At 34.3% G+C, this 22507-nt stretch overlaps 1 protein-coding gene across 6 annotated transcripts in view; it reads right to left on the bottom strand.

Annotated features, from left to right (window-relative positions):
- MMP16 (matrix metallopeptidase 16) overlaps positions 1-22507 on the bottom strand; it is a 355785-nt gene that overhangs the window by 70422 nt on the left and 262856 nt on the right. For all 6 annotated transcript variants that reach the window (XM_082363458.1, XM_082363459.1, XM_082363462.1 and 3 more), the window contains one exon: positions 1336-1474. In XM_082363458.1, the coding sequence (XP_082219584.1) occupies positions 1336-1474 (139 nt within the window). The remainder of the gene's footprint in view (positions 1-1335; positions 1475-22507) is intronic.

The raw sequence follows: 22507 nt of genomic DNA, 5'->3' as shown, positions 1-22507 counted from the left end.
GTAATCACACCAGCAGCAGCAATAGTTGGCATTTATTGAGGGCTCACATGTACCAAGCACTTCACATGTAGTCATTAATTTAGTCTTTAAACTAATCCTGAGATGGGGAGAACTACTAATCCCGTTTTCCAGGTGGAGAAACCGAGGCAAAGGGAACTGAGTAGCTGTCCAGTTCTTACAGCTAGCAAGTGCTCAAAATTGGCAGAATGAATGCAGGATCATCATGTTCTTATAATTAATGTACTATACCCCTCTTTCTCAATTTATAATTTGTAAAGATAAATTCTGAGTATACACTTTCACTTTACATGGGTGGTTTGGACTTCACTTAAAATATCACAAGTGTCTCTCAAACCCTGTGTTTTCATTACTCTCATCACTGCTATGAATTCTTCTAGTTTGATCCTGAGAATAATTGCCTTTTTTTTTGGTTAAGATCCCTTTTCTTTTCCCTCAGTCTCAATCGTTATTTATGCTTATTCTCAGTCCTTTAGACTCTTGGCCAATCCATTCAATCATATTCATTCTGCACTCTAGTTTTCCTCAGATTACGTTCTCTTCACAGTTCTCTCAGTCCTACAACTCAGTCAGTCTGTGTTCCCTGTCCCCCCAATAGACTTAAGATTTATTGTTTTGAATATTAGCAAGTTTAGAAGATGGAGTACCAGTCACTTGACTTAAATTCACTTTACCAGATAATTTCACTTTTGCGTGTTAGACATTAGTATTTGTGCAATTGAATTTTGTCACTCAGATAAATAACAAATAATAAATTTTATTGGGTAAAATGATTGGGTGAATTTTTTCTACTCATAAGTTTTCCTTGCCTTTATGAGCAATTTCTTAGTTTATTGAAAACTATTTAACATAAACTGACTAAATCAAGTAAAGTTTAAGAGATTATATATGAAAATAAGAAGTGAAATGGATTTCATTGCATAAAAACAGCAAGCAACTCCAAATGCTCTTAAAAAAAATCCCCAAATCCCTTAATTAATAGAAAAATGACTTTTAATTCATTCATTCACTTATTTGTGTATTTATTTTTCTGGTGTTTTTAGGCCAAATCTAAAAATTCTAAGCGATCACAATGCCCCCAAAATTTGACTTACAAATGAGGATACCATATGAGAAAATATAACTTAGAGAATTAAAAATTATCTTTGATTTTACTTCATTTATATTTGTAGTTAACATATGTGGTTCATTTTATAAAATGAATTAGCTACCTAACCTCACTCAACAGGTTTTACTTATTCATCTCTATATGTGCAACAAGGCCCTGGGCAAAATGACCAAGATACAGCAGAGCAAGACATGGGAAACATTCCTTACCTTTAAAGAAGACAAAGTTCCCATCACTGTTTTCATAAACTGCATCGATACTAGGAGGCAAGCCCCGCCAGAAGTAAGTAATTTGCATGGGGTATCCATCCATCACCCTGTTGTTTCTCACTCGCCAAAACCACTGGTCCTACAAACCAAACACAAGCATCTTTCAACAAAGGTGAGGCCTCGGGGAACTTCCCTGTGTGATGGTTTAATGCTTTCACAGCTAAGCTAGTGCTGTTATCACCGGCCTATATCAAAACAGTCAAAGAAACAGCTACCTTGCCCAGAATGATCACAAACGTTCTGTAGTAAACTACCCAATGTCTAATCCATACATTGTGGTTAAAAAGATAACGTAAAACTACTTAATCTTGGCAGTTTACATTATCTCCACGGCTTTCTAGATTGAAAAACAGAGGTAGCACAGACAAGTCCCTGCCAGATTTGTGGATTAAGTGAGCTTTCCAAAATATAAGAGCAGCATACGATTACATATGCACCTTTGCATTTATAGACATATGCAAGATCTCCACCTGAAGTGTTGGGATGAAATAGGGAGGCCATGCCTCCTGGTATACCCATGTTACAACTACTTTCCCATGTAATTATAAGTAGAGTCCTCTTTCACCTTCAAATGTGTCCTGGTTTGGATGATAAATTATATTGTCACCTTAAATGAACAAAGTAATCTTGAAGGAAGATCATCAGAGTGGATTCCAATCTGGGTCAATTGCCTCTCCTATTCGCTTTCATAATAACCTGTACTTCACTCAGTCATAGCACAGGCCGTTTTATATTAAATGTGTTTACTCTTATCTCTAGTGAATAATATATACGACTTGCTACATAGCAGGTATTTATAAATATTGTTGACTTAATAATTAGACTACACACAAGATTTTTCACCATAAATTCTCACTAAAGGCAAAAACTCTTTCCCCAAAATGTATACCTGGTGACATTAAATTGTTTTCTATTGAAAATTTTGGAATAATTTAGAAACTATCCAAAGTGCTTTAATATTAGAAAAACTAGGTATATTTAAAAAATTAGTTTCCAATAAAATAAAATTTACTATTACATTTTATTTCAGTATTTACAAGCAGAGTTTTACTTGCAAGTTATATATTTGTACTATTTAGATAAGTGCATATCACAAAAATACTTCCATTTCAATTGTTCTCTGCTCTCTTCCCCCAACTTAGGTATTAGTAAGTGATTTATTATAGAGTTTTCCCAAGCTTTTGGCTAAGAATAGGTTAGCCTGACTAGATTTCCTAGAATTTGTCAGTTATTCATATATTCATTCATGCACACACACACAATCTACTAAGGATTCTTGGATTTCAGGTGATATGATAAAAAGGAGATTTCTTTCTATCTAAATCAATCCAAAATATTAAAATTTTCTTAGTAATCTTTGAATAATTGCACTTTGCTCTAGTTATAATGGGCTGTCTTCTCTACTTATTTTGCTATTTATAGATAAAGGAGGAAGTAGCTTAATTAATGACTGAGTTCACATTCTATTCTTGTTCTGTTCCTTAATAACTGTGTCACCTTGGTTGAGGTGCTAGTCACTGAGTTATTACCAATAACTGACTCATAGTATGATTACTATATTAAATGTAAAGGACTTTCTGAGGATCTGGCACATGGTAGCATTAAAACTGTTGGTGCTTATTGTTAAAATTATATTGAAACTAGGTACCCTGGTTTTCCTGTTTATAGTTCTGTTTACAATTTTGTCTTGTTTCTTATTTATTCTTCAAATTTTAGTCATATTTTGGCTCTAGACATGCATCTCCTTCCCACAACATCTCCTTATGTTATTAACCTTATGTTGATAATTTCCATAGTACCAGGTACCATAGTACCATTAATCCTGAATTCATTAATTTTTTGATCCACATGCAGGAGATACATTAAGCTGATTTTAAATTACAAAGTTATTTCATGAAAAGATTGATCTAAGAAAATATGTATGGGCATTAAGATCCAAAGTTTAATGTCAGTAGTATGTGAGCAGATGATATTCTGATAATTTAAAACAAAAACAGCATCTTGGTCTAGCTGCAGCAGGGGTTTTTAACTGGGTGTTAAAGTCATTCCAATCTCCACATAAAATATTTTTAAATTATTGTAACATATATCCTAAAATAAATAAAAATGGCTAAAAACCTACTGGATTCTGACAAAGAAATAACTGACCATGATTATTTATGGAACAATTAAACAAAAAGCTCTCTAAGATGAAGAATAGGAAGAAATTGGAGGAAAAAGCCCAGAAATATATTCCAATTTTTCCCAGAGAAACACTTCATATTGCTAGAATCTTCCCACATACTGAGACAGGGCCAGTGACTCTTTGGGACAAATAGGCTGCAGTCAGAAGATAGAAGTACAATACCAAAATGCCACTAATGAAGGAAGAAATGAAATTACTCCCTCAAGGTAAGCAGAGTTAATTTGCAAATCTTCTCAAGGTAATGTGGAAGCATAGGTGAATTCATGTTTATTTCTCATTGATAGTAGCCTTGGCAGAGAGTCATATAAATTGTAGATGCTCAGGTTGTGATTCTATTCAATTTATTCACAACTCTTCTGTTTAGCAGGATTCAATGGTACAAATAATTTAGCAAGTACTCTGTCACAGTTGATGTAAACACATACCACAGTCACTATAGATGGCCACTTCAGAAAAAGTGCTTGTGACTAATTTGCAGAGAGAGGATATTTAAAATAATATTGAGGTCTCAGTGCAAATTATCCTTCCAAATGAAACTTTATCTGACCACCTTATCTAAAATTGAAGCCCCTCACTCCACCCACCCATACTTGCTTTTACTCTCCCCCCTCCTCTGCTTTTTCATCATTGATTACATTTACCACTGTTTTACACAATACATGTTTTACTTATTTTTTGTTCATTCTCTCTCTACTAGAACACAAGCTCAATGATGGCAAACAGGTCTGTCTTTAGTTTTCTTATGGCTTCCTATTTCCAGAAAAATGCCTTGCACATAGGAGAAGCTCAGTAAGTATTTCTTGAAAGAAAACAAAAGTTAGGGAGGAAAGGGCAAAGTTAAAGTAAGTGATTAGTTTTTAGAAGCCAAAAGCTATATGGGAGTCACAAGAACACAAAAGTGCTATGAATAGAAAGATGATTAGTACACATTTCATTTTCTGCAAGGGTATGATATATAAAGGACTTTGAACCATGGGCAGATGAAAAAAAAAAATGTTTTCACTTTTCCAAACAACGTATGTTTTGTTTTAGCCTATGATGTAAAGGAAAGAATGAGGAATCACCTCTACAGCCCCCTAAAAATATTGTTTGTATCTTGCCTCTGACCTCTTTTTGGCTACAGCTCTTATAGAAAGAAAAGGGTGGGAAGGGATAGGATACACTAAAAATAATCACAGCTAGCACATTTGCAAAGTCAACTTGTGAAAAAGCATCGTGCTTAAAAATTACCAAATAGGAATTCCTACTTAAACACCAATATTTCACTTCAGGTACGAACACTCTGTAGCTTACATATAGATTTTTCTTTCCATGTAGTATGGGACCCAGACAGACCATTTTTTTCACAAAGATAACAAATCTATGGTATATATCACAAAGCAGTAACATACAAGAGAAATGCAGTTTGCTTTTCTTCTGTTCCCTCTAAAATTCTGGTTTATAATCTAATCTGCACGTTGTTTGCTGACAACTGTACAGAAAAAGTGTCCTCCTGCCGTCTGCATATGAAGATGATGATGTCACTGATGTACTTGCAGTAGAGGATGCTATCTTCAGGCCTCTTTATAAAAAACCAATTAGTAGAACTGACTTACTTTTACTTCTCTTCTAAAATATAAGATTTTTTAATTTAACCAACAACTTGATGTAAATCTATGAATGTCTCACATGTCTCAACATGAACGTTTCCAGAAGGCATTCACTGTTCTCGCAGCCCCCTCCTGCTGTGCCACCTCAGGCTTCCTCTAGTCTTTCCCACTTCTAAAATAGCATCTCAGATCTCTTTATTTCTCATCATCATCACTGTCACCATGCTACTCAGGCTGCCATTGTACTTCACTCAGATGACTGCAATGCCATCTGAAAGCCACTGGTTTGCCTCCTACTGCATCTGAAGCAGAATTCAAACTCAGCCCTGCCCCCAGCCCCTGTGCAGTCCCTCACGGGGTTCTTCTGTGTTCATTGTGTTCCAGTTACATGGGTTTCCTTCTGGTTTCTCGATAGAGTCAAGCTCTTTTCTTCCTCAAGACTTCTATGCAGTTTGCTGCACTTTGAATGTTCTTTCCCTTCCTCATACTTTTCACTGATTGTGAATCATCTATTAGTTCTCAGCTAAAATATCCTTTCCACAAAAAGGCCTTAGCTGTTCCCTGATTGAAATTAGGTGACTCTACTATACTATTTCACAGTAGTCTGTAATTTTATAGTACTTACACAGTCAGTTACTATATAATTGTTTTTGTGTCTTGAAGTCTTCCCACTGTTCCACTGTGTTATGTGCCCGAGAACAGTGGGTTGGCAGGGATACTGAATTACCAGCTTTGAGTACTGTGTCTTGCAAAGTGTAGGATCCCTAAACATATTTAATGGACATACCTCTTTATTTTTTTTAATCAAACCACATGTGTTGAATAACAAATATACCCAAGATTGCTTAAATCAAGATAACTGCTTAATATGGGTGCCAAACTATTTATTAAAATGACATTCTAATCAAATCAAGGGAACTCACCAGTTATGAAAAAAATTAGAAAAAATTTTATGACTATAATACAGATTTATTTATAAGCAATCATGTATTTTTTTTTTCTTTTGAGGACTTAATATATGGCTTGGAGAGTGTCTAGGGAATCTGGTGTTCAAAATTAATCTGGTTCTTAAAAAAAAAAATCAGATATGTAATAGTAGTGGAAGAAAGCCCAAATCGTGGCAGCTATATGCATAATAAAGGGGAAAGCAATCTGAATGAGTGCTTAAAATTAGAGGAAGAAATGTTGGCCTTCTACTCTGTGGTAGGCGTGTATTTGCTTCTACTGCTTCTTAGGCAGAATGACACCTCTGAGACCCACAGTTCCACCCTGGACCCACCCTTGGAAGCCAGAATCATCAAGTGATGTCACAGGTAACTGGAGTTAGGGAGCCAGCAGTGCATGGGTAGCTACGTAAATCTGGACAGGAAATGGAGCCAGCAAGGACTTCTAAGCCTGAGAGAAACATCCTTAGAGATGTCTCCTAAGAGAGCATCTGTCCTAGGCCACTGCTTTTTTGAAAGGTCAAGAGGAATAAAAGGGGAATGTGAAGACAAGATTACCGATGGCCATGTTTGCAGTTAAAAGAAAAAAATATGCTTTGGTACTAACACTTTCTCCATTTGGACTGACTCATTGTCTTACACATTCTTCCAATGCACAGAGTAAAAGCAAATGATCAGAATTTCTTATAAAATTTAGTGTTCAAACATTGCTTAATCATACCATATGCTAGACCCTATATCTCTCAATCATGTGCATAATTACTGAGCCTACTGGAATACAATTGATATTAATAAATAACAATTATTAGGCGAAATCTATTCATTTTTAGTAATATATATTACTAAATCCAACACATAAATTGCCTACAAGTTTTAAAAAATCTTTTTATATTGAAGTAACTATAGAGTCACATTATAGTTTTAAGAAAAAAACAGAGATTCTTTATACTCTCTCCCGTTTCTTCCAGTGATACATCTTACATAACAAAAGTACAATATCAAGACTAGAAACTGAAGATTGATACACTCCACTGACCTGCTTAAAATTTTACATGCACTTGAGTGTGCATGTGTGTGTTTATGCTAATTTTAATATTGAAAGTACACCTTTATGATGCAGAGATGTGGCAGTTGCCACCTTAACTAAGTGATCAAGCTTTGCATCAGTCATAGTAACTTGATATTATACGCCACCTAACGTGATAAAACATAGAATACCTAGACATTTGAAGGTCACAGGATCATCTATGAAGTACAACCATGTAGAAGCCAAACATGTTTAAAGTAGAATTTCATTGAGCCTTTAGGCTTAACTTCTTCCAGTTTATAGGAAAAAGGAATAAGTTAAATGACACTTAAGCAGTCAAACACATTTCAGAATGTGAGATGGTATATAAGACAACTGGCCTAGTCTCAGCAAGAAAGAAGAAGAAAAAAAAAGGCAGGGAGAAAAAAGCTGGAGAGAATAATCAGTTAAAAGATCTAAGTAGACATAACAGCCATATGCAATGCCTGGATAGTCACCGGGTCCTGTATTTGGAAGTGGAGTTTCATAATATCCACAACTTTCTTTCAAATGTTTCACCAAACGCTTGGGCATGTATTTTGCACATGCACACATACATATGTAAAGAAAATAGAGGCCAACCCTAGCCGTTCTTAAATCTATATATTAGATGTGCACATGCTCATTCTTCCAACTTTTCTGTACTTTTGAAGATCCCGCACGCGACAACGAAGATCCTGCGTGCCGCCAACTAAGACCCAGCACAGCCAAATAAATAAATAAATAAATTGTGAATTGTGAAAGGTACTGGGATATTTAAAGAGAGAAAGACCATTTACATATAATTAGCTATATTTCTTTTTCAACATTAGAAAAGAAAAAGTAAAATTATAACTTGGAGAAAAAAAAAAAAAAAAACTATGAAAGGATGCTTAAAAGATGTATCTAGTGAAGGTAATACCATTCTGGAAAGCTTTCATTATCTTATCACAAGAGCTGACACAAACTGCCTTTTGATATATAAACCTTAGGAGAAAACCTGTTCAAAGTAACCATTAAAAGATACTTTCTCATCAAGACAGTCATGAATGTCTGCAATGATTTTGCCGGCACAATTTTCAGGGCTCATCAATCAAAGATTAACCAGATGTCATTCCAGGAGAAATGATACAGAAGTACATTTCAATAGGTCAAATAGGTCTGGATATTGTCTGTAGTTTTTGAAAAATGCTTAAAACACAGACTCACTATAATGGAGGAAGGAAGTAACATATTCACAAGTGATTCTTCTAAATCAATTTCGAAAGTCACAATTCTGGAATCTCCCTTAATATCTTTGACTATTTTCAAGAAAGAATCTATTATAGTTACCATCTGGATTTAGAAATGTAAATTATTTTAAGAAATAAAATGTATATTTTTGTTCCAGAGGAAAAGAGAGTTGGTATTTTCAGAATAATTTGTTTACCACGTGTGCTAAATTTATGTGATATTTTTTATAGTCTCCAAATGTAAAAAAAAAAAAAAAAATTTTTTTTCAATCAACTTATATTGAAAAATCTACACACTAAAAGGTTAAGTGATATGTCAGATATGGATCACTTGTTAATTAGTATTTATAAAATCTTAACAAAAAGAATACCAATTTTAAAACTGAAAAATTAATAATTATCCACGCATAATGTAATAACATAAATATTTGTTTTTATTCCATTTATATATGCAAATAATGAATGGTTATGAAGTATTGCTATACCAAGTGTAGTTAAGCCCTGTAATAGAAAGATCTGAGGAGCAAATGAAAGATGGATGTGTGTCTACACTGTTTTCTTTTTAGGACCTTATATCTTTTTTTTTTCCTGTTTCTTTTTGCATCTACTCTTGTTCAGAAACCACTTTGCAATGATTGTGATGCAGAAAAAAACAGTTTACTGAAAAATGCTTCGTCAATACACTGCCTTTAGGGAAAGGAGCCTCAAATGGTAGATATGATTGCGCCACACAGTACTATGACATTTTGCTTTCCCCCCACTCCTATGAGGATCATGAATATTGGCAGGGTGATCTAAATTTCAATTCACATATGTAATTGAGTTGAAAAAAAAGAAAAAAATTCATTCCTCCCACTGAACTAGCAGTTCTGGATTCCAAAAATATGAACTCTTTAAGAATGTACATTCATTCTAGAGGGGAAAAGAGGCAAACAACTAATTTCAAAGGGTGTGTGAAGTGCTATTATTGCCGCCTCTATAAAATGGGATCTACCATTTAGTGAATATAACGAGCTGGGAAACAGCTGTGTCATTAGCACACCTATCAGGAATTACCATCTCTTTATTTTTGACATGAAGAAAGATGTCTCATTTACAATAAAAACTATGTTCCTGCTGAATAAAGTATAGGCAAGTTTTTACTCAAGGTAATTGAGAGGGCAGTGTATTCAAGTTAGTTTTTTAACCACAAAATCTAAAATTGTCTCCTCAATTTTTTTCTATCAGCTCATCATGTTTTATTTTCTTCATAGTATCTATCGTTCTCTGAAATTATCTTGTTTATTTGCTCACCTGTCTGTCATCATAGTATGCACCTCATCTATCTTATTCAAACACTGCACTTCTCAGTTCTGGTATATTACCCAGCACTGTGTGTTAAATAAGTGTTCAAAGACAGAGAAAAACAGACAGTGAAAGAGAGACACATGAGTAAATCTTTTCCTTGGCCTGGATGTAGGGGGCCTGGTTTGTCAATATTTAACTTAAGTGCCCCCACAGAAAGTCTTCCCCAGTCCCTCTTTACGGCCCATACAGCACCCCATATCTACCAAAGTACTTAGATCACTATATGGAAATTATCCATTTGCCAGCCTGTTTCTACATGTTCTAAATGAGCATCATTATCATTTGCTTTCTCCCTTCCGCCCTCCCTCCCTTCCTTCCTTCCTTTTTTTTTATGACTCAGTTCAGATTTCACCACCTCCAGGGACATTCACTTAAAACTATGCCTCTATTCCCCAAGATCTCTTCCTGCCCTGTAGGTGACCCTCCTTTTTTTTTTCCCATTGCATCCTGTAGTATAGTATTGACCATGGTGCCATGACAAGGTCATGATGTAGAGAAGAGGAAAGAGAGATATTTCATGAGAAAGAGATATTCCATAATGTGACATCAGAAGAATCAAGGATTGAGCTAGAGGTATGGAGTATTATTTTTATGGCTTCCTCTTCAACCTGTCATATTCTTTTCCCCCAGTCCTAACCATACTAAATGGAGGAAACTCATTGAGCTGAAAGAATGTGGAAAGCAGAGCAGACAATCAGTGATAAGAAATATATCCTGGACAGAAATAAAGAGTCATCAATAGACTCTATGCAAAATCTCTGAGCAAGTGCAGAAGCCTAAGGGGGAAGGGAGGAAAGCAGGTTAGATGCCCAGAAGGGAATGTGCTGGAGGGAAACTTTTTTTTCTTTCAAAGGGATACAAAGTTACTTGTCAACAAATTAGGTGTTAAAGGTATACGTTGAATTAGAGTTTTGCTCCTAAGAGATAAGGGTAGATTGAGTGGAGAATTCCCAAGAAATTACAAAGCAAAAAACCATGAAAGATTCCTAAGGGACTTTGTTTCAGAGTTCAGGTGCAGTTGTTGCCATAACAGGAGAGACCAATCCTCATTACCATTACTTAATTACTTTATGCTAATATACTCTTGAAAACATGCCTTCTGTTGCTACTGTTTTGCTGTGGTTTATTTACTTAACTAGGGAGTTCAAAAGGTAATTACCCTTCCTTAAGCTCAAAGAAAGTCCTCAACAAACAACCTGATGTGCAATAAAATAGTAATGAAGTTCTAAATCGGTCCTGAGGGAAGTCAGATTATCATAATCATTAGCAAATGTAAAGCACTTGTGCTATTGGTTCACAATCTATCAAGTGAAACTAATATGAGTAAGCAATATTTGCTTACTGTTGAATAAAAAAAAAAGGAGAAACTTCTCCAAAATAAATATAAGTTAATAAGTTTCCTAATATTTCAGCTAAATAATGGAGCCTTGGACAACTATTGATGTGGTTGAATAATTTTTGAAAATTATTCTAAGCAAGAAGGAATCTAATGACAGAAGATTAAATAAAATTGATAGATAAGATTTGATGGTTTGTGAAATTATAGAAGCTTAAGATGGTAATATTTTTGCATAAAACAAATGGTATGTCTCTTCCACTTGGCTGGAAGATTCATAAATTAAGAGGGATTTCAGAAGCCTTTGAAGGTGAGGAAAGATGATGTTGTTGACTAGACTTTCATAGGTCCTTTCATAGGGGTACTATAGAAAAGGAAGTAACACGCATCATACCAAAGGAAGGTACAAAATAATCTATGGTGCACCAGGTTGAGAGTAATGGTGGGTAAGAGAACACATATTTTCGGAGAAGGGGAAATGAGATTTGAAAACCAGAAGTTTAAGTGGTTCGTGGTGGGGATGAGCTCTAGGGAGGGTGGAGTGGTCACAAGAGGAAAATGACAATTCTAGAAGCAACTGCACACAAATGTTATATGAAATGAAAACACTATCTTGATGAGATATCCAATGCCAGATCAATAAAATAAAATATATAAGAAAACAGGTATAGAGATGAAGGACTAAAATGAGGAAGAAATAAAATAAAAATAAGTGTAGAATTAGAAGGGTCTGACAAAAGCTGTGCAGCATTGTGCTCTAGCTATGGGGCAGATGCTTACTTGGGTTTAGAAAAGAAAGCATTGGGGATTTCAGGAGGCAAGCATATTACTGCAATGACTGGAAAGAAGAAGACATTTGTTTTAGGTAAAGTATCAATAGTAAATGCTAAATAATGAAACATACACATCCTAGAGTGAGGATGCCAAGTGAATAAAACAATACTGCAGATAATAAACAGTAACCCAAATTAGTCTCCAAGTGTTAAAAAAAGAAAAGGTGAGTTTATGAAAAACATTTAAATAGGTGGGAATATTCCTCCCTGCTCAATCACATGTATTTCAACTGCTCATTTATGCTATGCTTATTTACAACTTATATGTTGGGGGATATCATTGAAAGTTCAAGTATAATTGAGAATATGTTATACTGTCTGTATTTCTTCATGAAGATTCAAATTGACATGAAAGTGAAGAAAGAAGACCAGTTTATTTAGTTGAGCAATTTAATTTTTTTCTCTGTCTTCTGAAGACAGAAATAAATCCTCATTTATCGTTTTTGCAATATTTCAGCACATTTCAACTTTTTTTGATTTGTACTGTGTGGTTAAAAAAGAATTTGCAATTGTAATTCGTTTAATAGACATTATAAATATAGATGAATCTCACTTGATGCCATACATCCATTCTTGAAAAGTTGGTTATTGATTATTGTGTGAAGCAAATACTATTTTAATTATATGCAAATGAATTAATATTTAAAAGGATGATGTTAAAGAAAATCACTTCACTTAATTTTATAAGTACTCTTTCCATTCAAGATTAAATAAAAACAATATAAAAATCATTTTGTGTTAATACAATATTTCTTAATGTTAGGTATTTATGGCTCAAATTTTTTTGAGTCAGGCTACATTTAGACCATTATTTTCTAAAAGGAAAACTGAGTTAGTGAGTTATCTTATGCATAAAGTGAGTTGGTAAAATATTGTTTAGCTCAACCATTCTCTGGTGTTCAAACTCATTAGCAAAATGGGCAATTATTTGAAAATTTTAAAAATTACTTGTATATTACTAGTTATAAGTAAAAGTGTGTCTATATCATATTTTTAATAGAACTTTACACATATGCATTGTTCCATTCATTTCCAAACCTGAAGTTGAAGACTAAAAATAAATAAATAATTACATAAATAAAAATTTTAAAAAGATGGTCTTGGATAATATTGAAATAGTTTTAGTGATTCAAATGTGTCTCATGTGATCCAGTTTATACAAAACTAACATTGTTACCAAATATTATACTGAAACAAATATATTTTATTTCATCTGCCAAGCTAGGCTTACAAAAGTAATCAATATTGTTTCTGGAAAATCTTGGAAATTGGAAAGTCTTTTCTTCCCCTTTCCTATTAATCTTCCAAAATGCATTTTTTTTTCTTTTTTTTACTTACAGTAACTTCTTTCTGGGGCTTAGAGAACATTATGCACTTTCATAGTAGATTTCTACAGGTGTTTTTTTTTTTCTTTTTTAAGATTAACAGCAAGAAATCATCATAATTAAACAAAATAGCCATTTGTATGATTTTAAAAATCAGAGTTTTTTTTCTATTATCAATGACCACTAAAAAATATAGATAAACTATAACTTTGCAATATTTCTATTGCAAATATAGATATTTCTATGTTATCATTCATTCCTGTTAAACTATTTCTTTGGATGGTGGGATACACCACAAATAATACCTATTTTTTCCCCTGAAGATCCTTATGGATTTTTTTTTCCTTACTCAGTTTCTGTTACTACTATTTCTTACTAGTCAGAAACACTGAAAATTATGACTGAACACAAAACACATCAAGGGAACAGAGACTAATTCTCTTCAATTTAATAGCTTCTTGTATATTTTTCTGGTTCAATTCTTCCCTGTGTCGAGTGTTTCACAATTACCTCTAAAACCACAGAAAGGAGAAAACTATATTTCAGTCTGTGTCAGAGGAAAAGCAATTGAGAAAGTTGTAAAAGCAGCAACATGACTACATGACTAATTCATTATAAATATACTGTGTTTAAGATATCCTTTTAATCAATGTATTAACCAATGCATTTACATTAAAATTAATTAAATATAACTTCAAAAATCAGCTCCTCGGTTGCACCAGTCACATTTCAGGTGCTCAACAGCCACATGTGACAGGTGGCTGCCATACTGAACAGCACATATACATAGAGCACTTTCATCATCACAGGTTTCATTGAACAGTGCTACCTTAGTCCTTGATGGATGGTAGGATTTTTTTCCCCTTCCTGATTTCTTTTAAAACTCCTGTATTTTTAATAAAATAAATTCCTAAATGCAGTAGTGGCCCAAGGCTATGGGAAAATGTTGACTGAGATAATCCTAAACTCTATGTTTCTAGAGCCAGTCTTTAGCAGAAACACTGTCACTATTGATCAGAAACTTGGAATATTCCCACAATCCCACTGGTGATGTCAGTTGAAATGCTAATTGTGGTAGCACAGGTGGAAGTACCATGACCACAACTTTCAGAAATTTTGCTGTTGTTGTTTAGAACCTGAGCAAAAACATAATGTTATGTAGCTGTAGGTCTAACTGCAATGTCCTTTCTTCGTATTTTTGCCTTGTTGACTCCTTTTGCTATTTAAACCTCAGCTAAAACGTCACTTCTTCAGAAAGACTTTTCTTGACCACCCAAACTATAATAGGCATCTTCCCACCTGTCTCAACCCTTAACTTATATTACATTACTGTGTTTCACCTTAATCACTGCATTTATTGATGCCTTCTACACTTATATATATTTATTTGATTTTTCACTGTTTCCTCCTCCACTCAAATACAGTTCGTTGTAGGAGAAGGATTTTGGGGTGCTCACTGCAATATCCCCAGGTCCAAGAAGGCTTCCAGGCAAAGACAGACACCTTATAAATAATTATCATAAGAATATATCAATAAATGCTTTGGACAAGAAATGGAGACTCAAGTTATTCATGGTGGAAGTATGCTTTTTAGAAATATAAAAGCATTCTTTAAAGTAAAAAATATGTTTATATTTCTCTCCCAATTTGATCTTTGCCATTAATATTTTCCAAACTTTATATTGGAAATGTAGTAACTTCAAAGTTACATTTTGTACACATAAATTACTTCTATGAAAGTTAAATAAGAAGTTAGCCTATAATAAACAGATTGCCATATGTAGCAATAACTCACTCAAAAGATGGTAAGTATCTCTTGGGGATAGTTTCATGCAAATCTATTGAATAATGTCAAAGGTATGTAAGTCTCAGATACTAAATATTCTAAAGAAATCCTGTATAAGTGGAAGTTTTGAAAATGGGCAATTTAGTCTGCACATAGTCAAGAATAGGGGGTAAAAAAAAAGGCAGATTTTGGTCAAGGGGACTTCAATACCACCTAGGGGAGTGTGTCTCCTGAAATCTTAATACATAACCGTGTACAATTTCAACCATGTGCTGGCAGTAACACTGGCAGTATCAAGCTATCAAAAAATGATGGCTCCAGGACACCATTAAGATTGTCCAACTGCTTAAGAAGGAGCTTTCTGATTATAATATGACTTATAATGCAGACTTCTTTTGAGAATAAATAATTTACACTTTTCATTGTGATAATAATAATTCTCACTGTAAATTGATAAGTTGTCATTTTAGTTCATGCATCAGGCAGTCTTTGGTGTCTTTACTTTGTTAATTGAGTTGTTTAGAGTTTGAGCCACTGAGGCAGCCTGTCTCATAAACCCAAGGACTGGACATGGAAACACTGTGATTTTCACCACTGAATGATACCTGGCCTCCTTCCTGGCCATTTTTAACATGTCAAAATACAAGCAATTCTGACTTACACTACCTTAATTTTTTCTGCATCCATATATTGGTAGTTCTTTGCATTTCTTACAAATTAAATTTAAAACAAAAGTTAAAAAAAGTTAAGATAATAACAACACAAATAATTGATGATTTTTAAATAATCCTCAAATGACATTTTTAATAGCAGAAGAGACATCATTTTAAGCTTTACCTGGATAGGCAGATTACAAATAATGAAGTGTTATAACTTCTTTTAAGGGTGTGTGGGTTAAAGTTGAACACAAAACACAATCTTAAGTGGCATTTTCCCTTTTATTTTCATGTTTAGAGTAGCAATTTCAACAATGCCATAAATGTTTTATGTTTGAAATGAATAATTAAGACCTTTAAGAAAACAATTTCTACATACTATATCAGAGTTTGCCCAAAACCCACACTGAATTCTCACTTTAATACGAAGTACCATAACATTTATTTAGTGATAGCCTCATGCACCAGAGGGCAGACAGCAGAAGCAAGAAGAACTACAATCCTTCAGCCTGTGAAAAAAAACCACATTCACAGAAAGACAGACAAGATGAAAAGGCAGAGGGCTATGTACCAGATGAAGGAACAAGATAAAACCCCAGAAAAACAACTAAATGAAATGGAGATAGGCAACCTTCCAGAAAAAGAATTCAGAATAATGATAATGAAGATGATCCAGGACCTCGGAAAAAGAAAGGAGGCAAAGATCGAGAAAATGCAAGAAATGCGTAACAAAGACCTAGAGGAATAAAAGAACAATCAAACAGAGATGAACAATACAAAAACTGAAATGAAAACTACACTAGAAGGAATCAATAGCAGAATAACTAAGGCAGAAGAATGGATAAGTGACCTGGAAGACAGAATGGTGTAATTCACTGCTGCAAAGCAGAATAAAGAAAAAAGAATAAAAAGAAGACAGCCTAAGAGACCTCTGGGACAAGATTAAACGCAACAACATTCACATTATAGGGGTCCCAGAAGGAGAAGAGAGAGAGAGAAAGGACCCAAGAAAATACTTGAAGAGATTATAGTCGAAAACTACCCTAACATGGGAAAGGAAATAGGCACTCAAGTCCAGGAAGTGCAGAGAGTCCCATACAGGATAAACCCAAGGAGAAACACGCCAAGACACATAGTAATAAAATCAGCAAAAATTAAAGACAAAGGAAAATTATTGAAAGCAGCAAGGGAAAAACGAAAAATAACATACAACGGAACTCCCATAAGGTTAACTGCTGATTTCTCAGTGGAAAGCCAGAAGGGAGTGGCATGATATACTTAAAGTGATGAAAGGGAAGAGCCTACAACCAAGATTACTCTACCCAGCAAGGATCTCATTCAGATTCGATGGAGAAATCAAAAGCTTAACAGACAAGCAAAAGCTAAGAGAATTCAGCAACACCAAACCAGCTCTACAACAAATGCTGAAGGAACTTCTCTAAGTGGGAAACACAAGAGAAGAAAAACCTACAAAAACAAACCCAAAACAATTGAGAAAATGGTCACAGGAACATACATATCGATAATTACCTTAAACGTGAATGGATTAAATGCTCCAACCAAAAAGCACAGGCTTGCTGAATGGATACAAAAACAAGACCCATATATATGCTGTTTACAAGAGACCCACTTCAGACCTAGGGACACATACAGACTGAAAGTGAGTGGATGGAAAAAGATATTCCATGCAAAGGGAAATCAAAAGAAAGCTGGAGTAGCTATACTCATATCAGATAAAATAGACTTTAAAATAAAGAATGTTACAAGAGACAAGGAAGGACACTACATAATGATCAAGGGATCAATACAAGAAGAAGATATAACAATTATAAATATATATGCACCCAACATAGGAGCATCTCAATACATAAGGCAACTGCTAACAGCTATAAAAGAGGAAATCGACAGTAACACAATAATAGTGGGGGACTTTAACACCTCATTTACACCAATGGACAGATCATCCAAAATGAAAATAAATAAGGAAACAGAAGCTTTAAATGACACAATAGACTAAATAGATTTAATTGATATTTATAAGACATTCCATCCAAAAACAGCAGATTACACTTTCTTCTCAAGTGCTCAGGGAATATTCTCCAGGATAGATCACATCTTGGGTCACAAATCAAGCCTCAGTAAATTTAAGAAAACTGAAATCATATTAAGCATCTTTTCTGACCAAAACGCTATGAGATTAGAAATGAATTACAGGGGAAAAAACTTAAAAAACACAAACACATGGAGGCTACACAACACGTTACTAAATAACTGAGAGATCACTGAAGAAATCAAAGAGGAAATCAAAAAATACCTAGAGACAAATGACAGTGAAAACACGGTGACCCAAAACCTACGGGATGCAGCAAAAGCAGTTCTAAGAGAGACGTTTATAGCCATACAAGCCTACCTCAAGAAACAAGAAAAATCTCAAGTAAACAATCTAAACTTACACCTAAAGGAACTAGAGAAAGAAGAACAAACAAAACGCAAAGTTAGCAGAAGGAAAGAAATCATAAAGATCAGAGCAGAAATATATGAAATAGAAACAAAGAAATCAATAGCAAAGATCAATAAAACTAAAAGCTGGTTCTTTGCGAAGATAAACAAAAATGATAAACCATTAGCCAGACTCATCAAGAAAAAGAGGGAGAGGACTCAAATCAATAAAATTAGAAATGAAAAAGGAGACGTAACCACTGACACTGCAGAAATACAAACGATCATGAGAGATTACTACAAGCAGCTCTATGCCAATAAAATGGACAACCTGGAAGAAATGGACAAACTCTTAGAAAGGTATAACATTCCAAGACTGAACCAGGAAGAAACAGAAAATATGAACAGACCAATCACAAGTAATGAAATTGAAACTGTGATTAAAAATCTTCCAACAAACAAAAGTCCAGGACCAAATGGCTTCACAGGTGAATTCTATGAAACATTTAGAGAAGAGCTAACATCCATCCTTCTCAAACTCTTCCAAAACATTTCAGAGGAAGGAACACTCCCAAACTCATTCTATGAGGCCACCATCACCCTGATACCAAAACCAGAAAAAGATACTACAAAAAAAGAAAATTACAGACCAATATCACTGATGAATATAGATGCGAAAATCCTCAACCAAATACTAGCAAACAGAATCCAACAACACATTAAAAGGATCATACACCATGATCAAGTGGGTTTTATCCCAGGGATGCAAGGATTCTTCCATATACGCAAATCAATCAATGTGACACACCATATTAACAAATTGAAGAATAAAAGCCATATGATCATCTCAATAGATGCAGAGAAAGCTTTCGACAAAATTCAACACCGATTTATAATAAAAACTCTCCATAAAGTGGGTATAGAGGAAACCTACCTCAATATAATAAAGGCCATATACAACAAACCCACAGCAAACAACAATCTCAATGGTGAAAAACTGAAAGCATTTCCTCTAAGATCATGAATGAGACAAGGATGTCCACTCTCACCACTATTATTCAACATAGTTTTGGAAGTTCTAGCCATGGCAATCAGAGAAGAAAAAGAAATAAAAGGAATACAAATTGGAAAAGAAGAAGTAAAACTGTCACTGTTTGCAGATGACATGATACTATACATAGAGAATCCTAAAGATGTTACCAGAAAACTACTAGAGCTAAGCAATGAATTTGGTAAAGTTGCAGGATACAAAATTAATGCACAGACATCTCTTGCATTCCTATACACTAATGATGAAAAATCTGCAAGAGAAATTATGGAAACACTCTTACTTACCATTGCAACAAAAATAATAAAATACCTAGGAATAAACCTACCTAGGGAGAAAAAAGACCTGTATGCAGAAAACTATAAGACACTGATGAAAGCAATTAAAGATGTTATCAACAGATGGAGAGATATACCATGTTCTTGGTCTGGAAGAATCAATATTGTGAAAATGACTGTACTACCCAAAGCAGTCTACAGATTCAATGCAATCCCTATCAAATTACCAATGATATTTTTTACAGAACTAGAACAAATCATCTTAAAATTTGTATGGAGACACAAAAGACCCCGAATAGCCAAAGCAGTCTTGAAGGAAAAAAACGGAGCTGGAGGAATCAGACTCCTTGACTTCAGACTATACTACAAAGCTACAGTAATCAAGACAATATGGTACTGGCACAAAAACAGAAACATAGATCAAGGGAACAAGATAGAAAGCCCAGAGATAAACCCACGCACCTATGGTCAACTAATCTATGACAAAGAAGGCAAAGATATACAATGGAGAAAAGACAGTCTCTTCAATAAGTGGTGCTGGGAAAACTGGACAGCTACATGTAAAAGAATGAAATTAGAACACTCCTTAACACCGTACAGAAAAATAAACTTAAAATGGATTCAAGACCTAAATGTAGGACCGGACACTATAAAACTCTTAGAGGAAAACATAAGAAGAACAGTCTTTGACATAAATCACAGCAAGATCTTTTTTGATCCACTTCCTAGAGTAATGGAAATAAAAACAAAAATAAACAAATGAGACCTAATGAAACTTCAAAGCTCTTGCACAGCAAAGGAAACCATAAACAAGACGAAAATACAACCCTCAGATTGGGAGAAAATATTTGCAAACGAAACAACGGAGAAAGGATTAATCTTCAAAATATATAAACAGCTCATGCAGCTCAATATTAAAGAAACAAACAACCCAATCCAAAAATGGGCAGAAGACTTAAATAGACATTTCTCCAAAGAAGACATACAGATGGCCAAGAAGCACATGAAAAACTGCTCAACATCACTAATTATTAGAGAAATGCAAATCAAAAGTACAATGAGGTATCACCTCACACCAGTTAGAATGGGCATCATCAGAAATTCTACAAACAAGAAATGTTGGAGAGGATGTGGAGAAAAGGGAATCCTCTTGCACTGTTGGTGGGAATGTAAATTGATACAGCCACTATGGAGAACAGTATGGAGGTTCCTTAAAAAACTAAAAATAGAATTGCTATATGACTCCGCAATCCCACTACTGGGCATATACCCAGAGAAAACCATAATTCAAAAAGACACATGCACCCCAGTATTCACTGCAGCACTATTTACAATAGCCAGGTCATGGAAGCAACCTAAATGCCCATCGACAGATGAATGGATTAAGAAATTGTGGTACATATATACAGAGGAATATTACTCAGCCATAAAAAGGAACGAAATTGACTCATTTGTTGAGATGTGGATGGATCTAAAGACTGCCATACAGAGTGAAGTAAGTCAGAAAGAGAAAAACATATATTGTATATTAACGCATGTATGTGGATCCAGGAAAAATGGTACAGATGAACCGGTTTGCAGGGCAGAAGTTGAAACACACATGTAGAGAACAAACGTATGGACACCAACGGGGGAAAACCGCAATGGGTTGGGGATGGTGGTGTGCTAAATTGGGCGATTGGGATTGACATGTATACACTGATGTGTATAAAATTGATGACTAATAAGAACCTGCAGTATAAACAAACAAACAAACAAAAAAAAACAACTAATACTAAAAAAAACCCCAAAACATTTATTTAGTATAAGGCAGGTCTGTCTGGGGCCTGGACCAAGGTGGAGTATATTACTGTAAATAACAGAAAGAACTCTTTATTTCATGTATAACATAACTGCATATTGTGGGGTTTTGGGGCATCACCATAGTATATTTTTCATTTTCATGTAGGATAGTTATATTTATTTCTTTTCCACAAACATGCTTTAGCTTTTAAATAACTATTCTATGGTGGTTTCTTCTACATAAGTCAACAGAATCCTTGCAAGTAACAGACACATGCTAGACAACCATATTCTACTGACAAAGAGAATTACTACCAAAATAATTTATTAAGATTATTTTGTGCTATTATTAATTTGTAGACTAATTTAGTAAAAATGAATTATAATTATCTGAAATTATTGATAGTAATCAGAAGGATTAAAAAAATCCCATAACTATTGATATTGTTAACTGTTTTTCTAATTAATATTATTTTATTTTAAGATGGGCCATGGCATTATTTTCAAAGTTGTTTATTGACCAAAATTGTAAAACATGAGGTAACCAAAAGAAAAAGTACATTTCTCCCTCTTACTATGTTCTGGCTATTCTTAAGTTTATGTAGCACAGATCCAGTGTTTAAAAAGTTTACTTCATTTTTGTTACTTATAAAATATCTTTAAAAATATTTATGACATTGCAATACACAGCTTTCAAGGAAATGAAAGAAGTAGATACTGACCAGCAATACATCCCAAAAGAAGCTATGTCTTTGTTTCCTTTATCCAACACTTGAAAAACATAATTTCAAACTGAAATGTCAGCAGTAGGAAAGTTTGTCCATTTTCCTTCCAGGTGTCATGAAAAACTGTTAGTGCCTTGTACTGCAGCAGCAGTTATAGGTTTTACTTGGTGTGTTATGCAAAGCCTCTCTGTGAGCTAACATGAAAAAGGTCTTTTAAAGGAATGTCAGCAGCTTCAGAAACTGCTTGTCAAAAGGATTTCAGTTTTCCTCCTTTGGCCTTCTTAACCACTTTCAATGGCTTATTTCATTCCTGGTAGTTTCCATCTTATTAATGCATATAGCTTGCAACTGTAATTCAGGGTGGGGCCACATGGTTACAAAATTATACACGGAGTTGATTAGGTACAAAAATAAAAGGCAGAGCCCCACAGATTTTACAGTACATTAATATTTTACTACTGGCAATGGTTAGTGGTATGGCAGAAAAGAAGGCAACAATTTGCTGAAAGGCATTAAAAGGGAAAAGCTCTATTAATTATGCCTTGAAAATTGCCTTCATTTT

The sequence above is a fragment of the Balaenoptera borealis genome (assembly GCF_965194805.1).
Source record: "Balaenoptera borealis genome assembly, chromosome: 17".
Classification (NCBI taxonomy): Eukaryota; Metazoa; Chordata; class Mammalia; order Artiodactyla; family Balaenopteridae; genus Balaenoptera; species Balaenoptera borealis.
The sequence above is the reverse complement of the archived record's forward strand: the minus strand, read 5'-3'. Positions and strand labels throughout refer to the sequence as shown.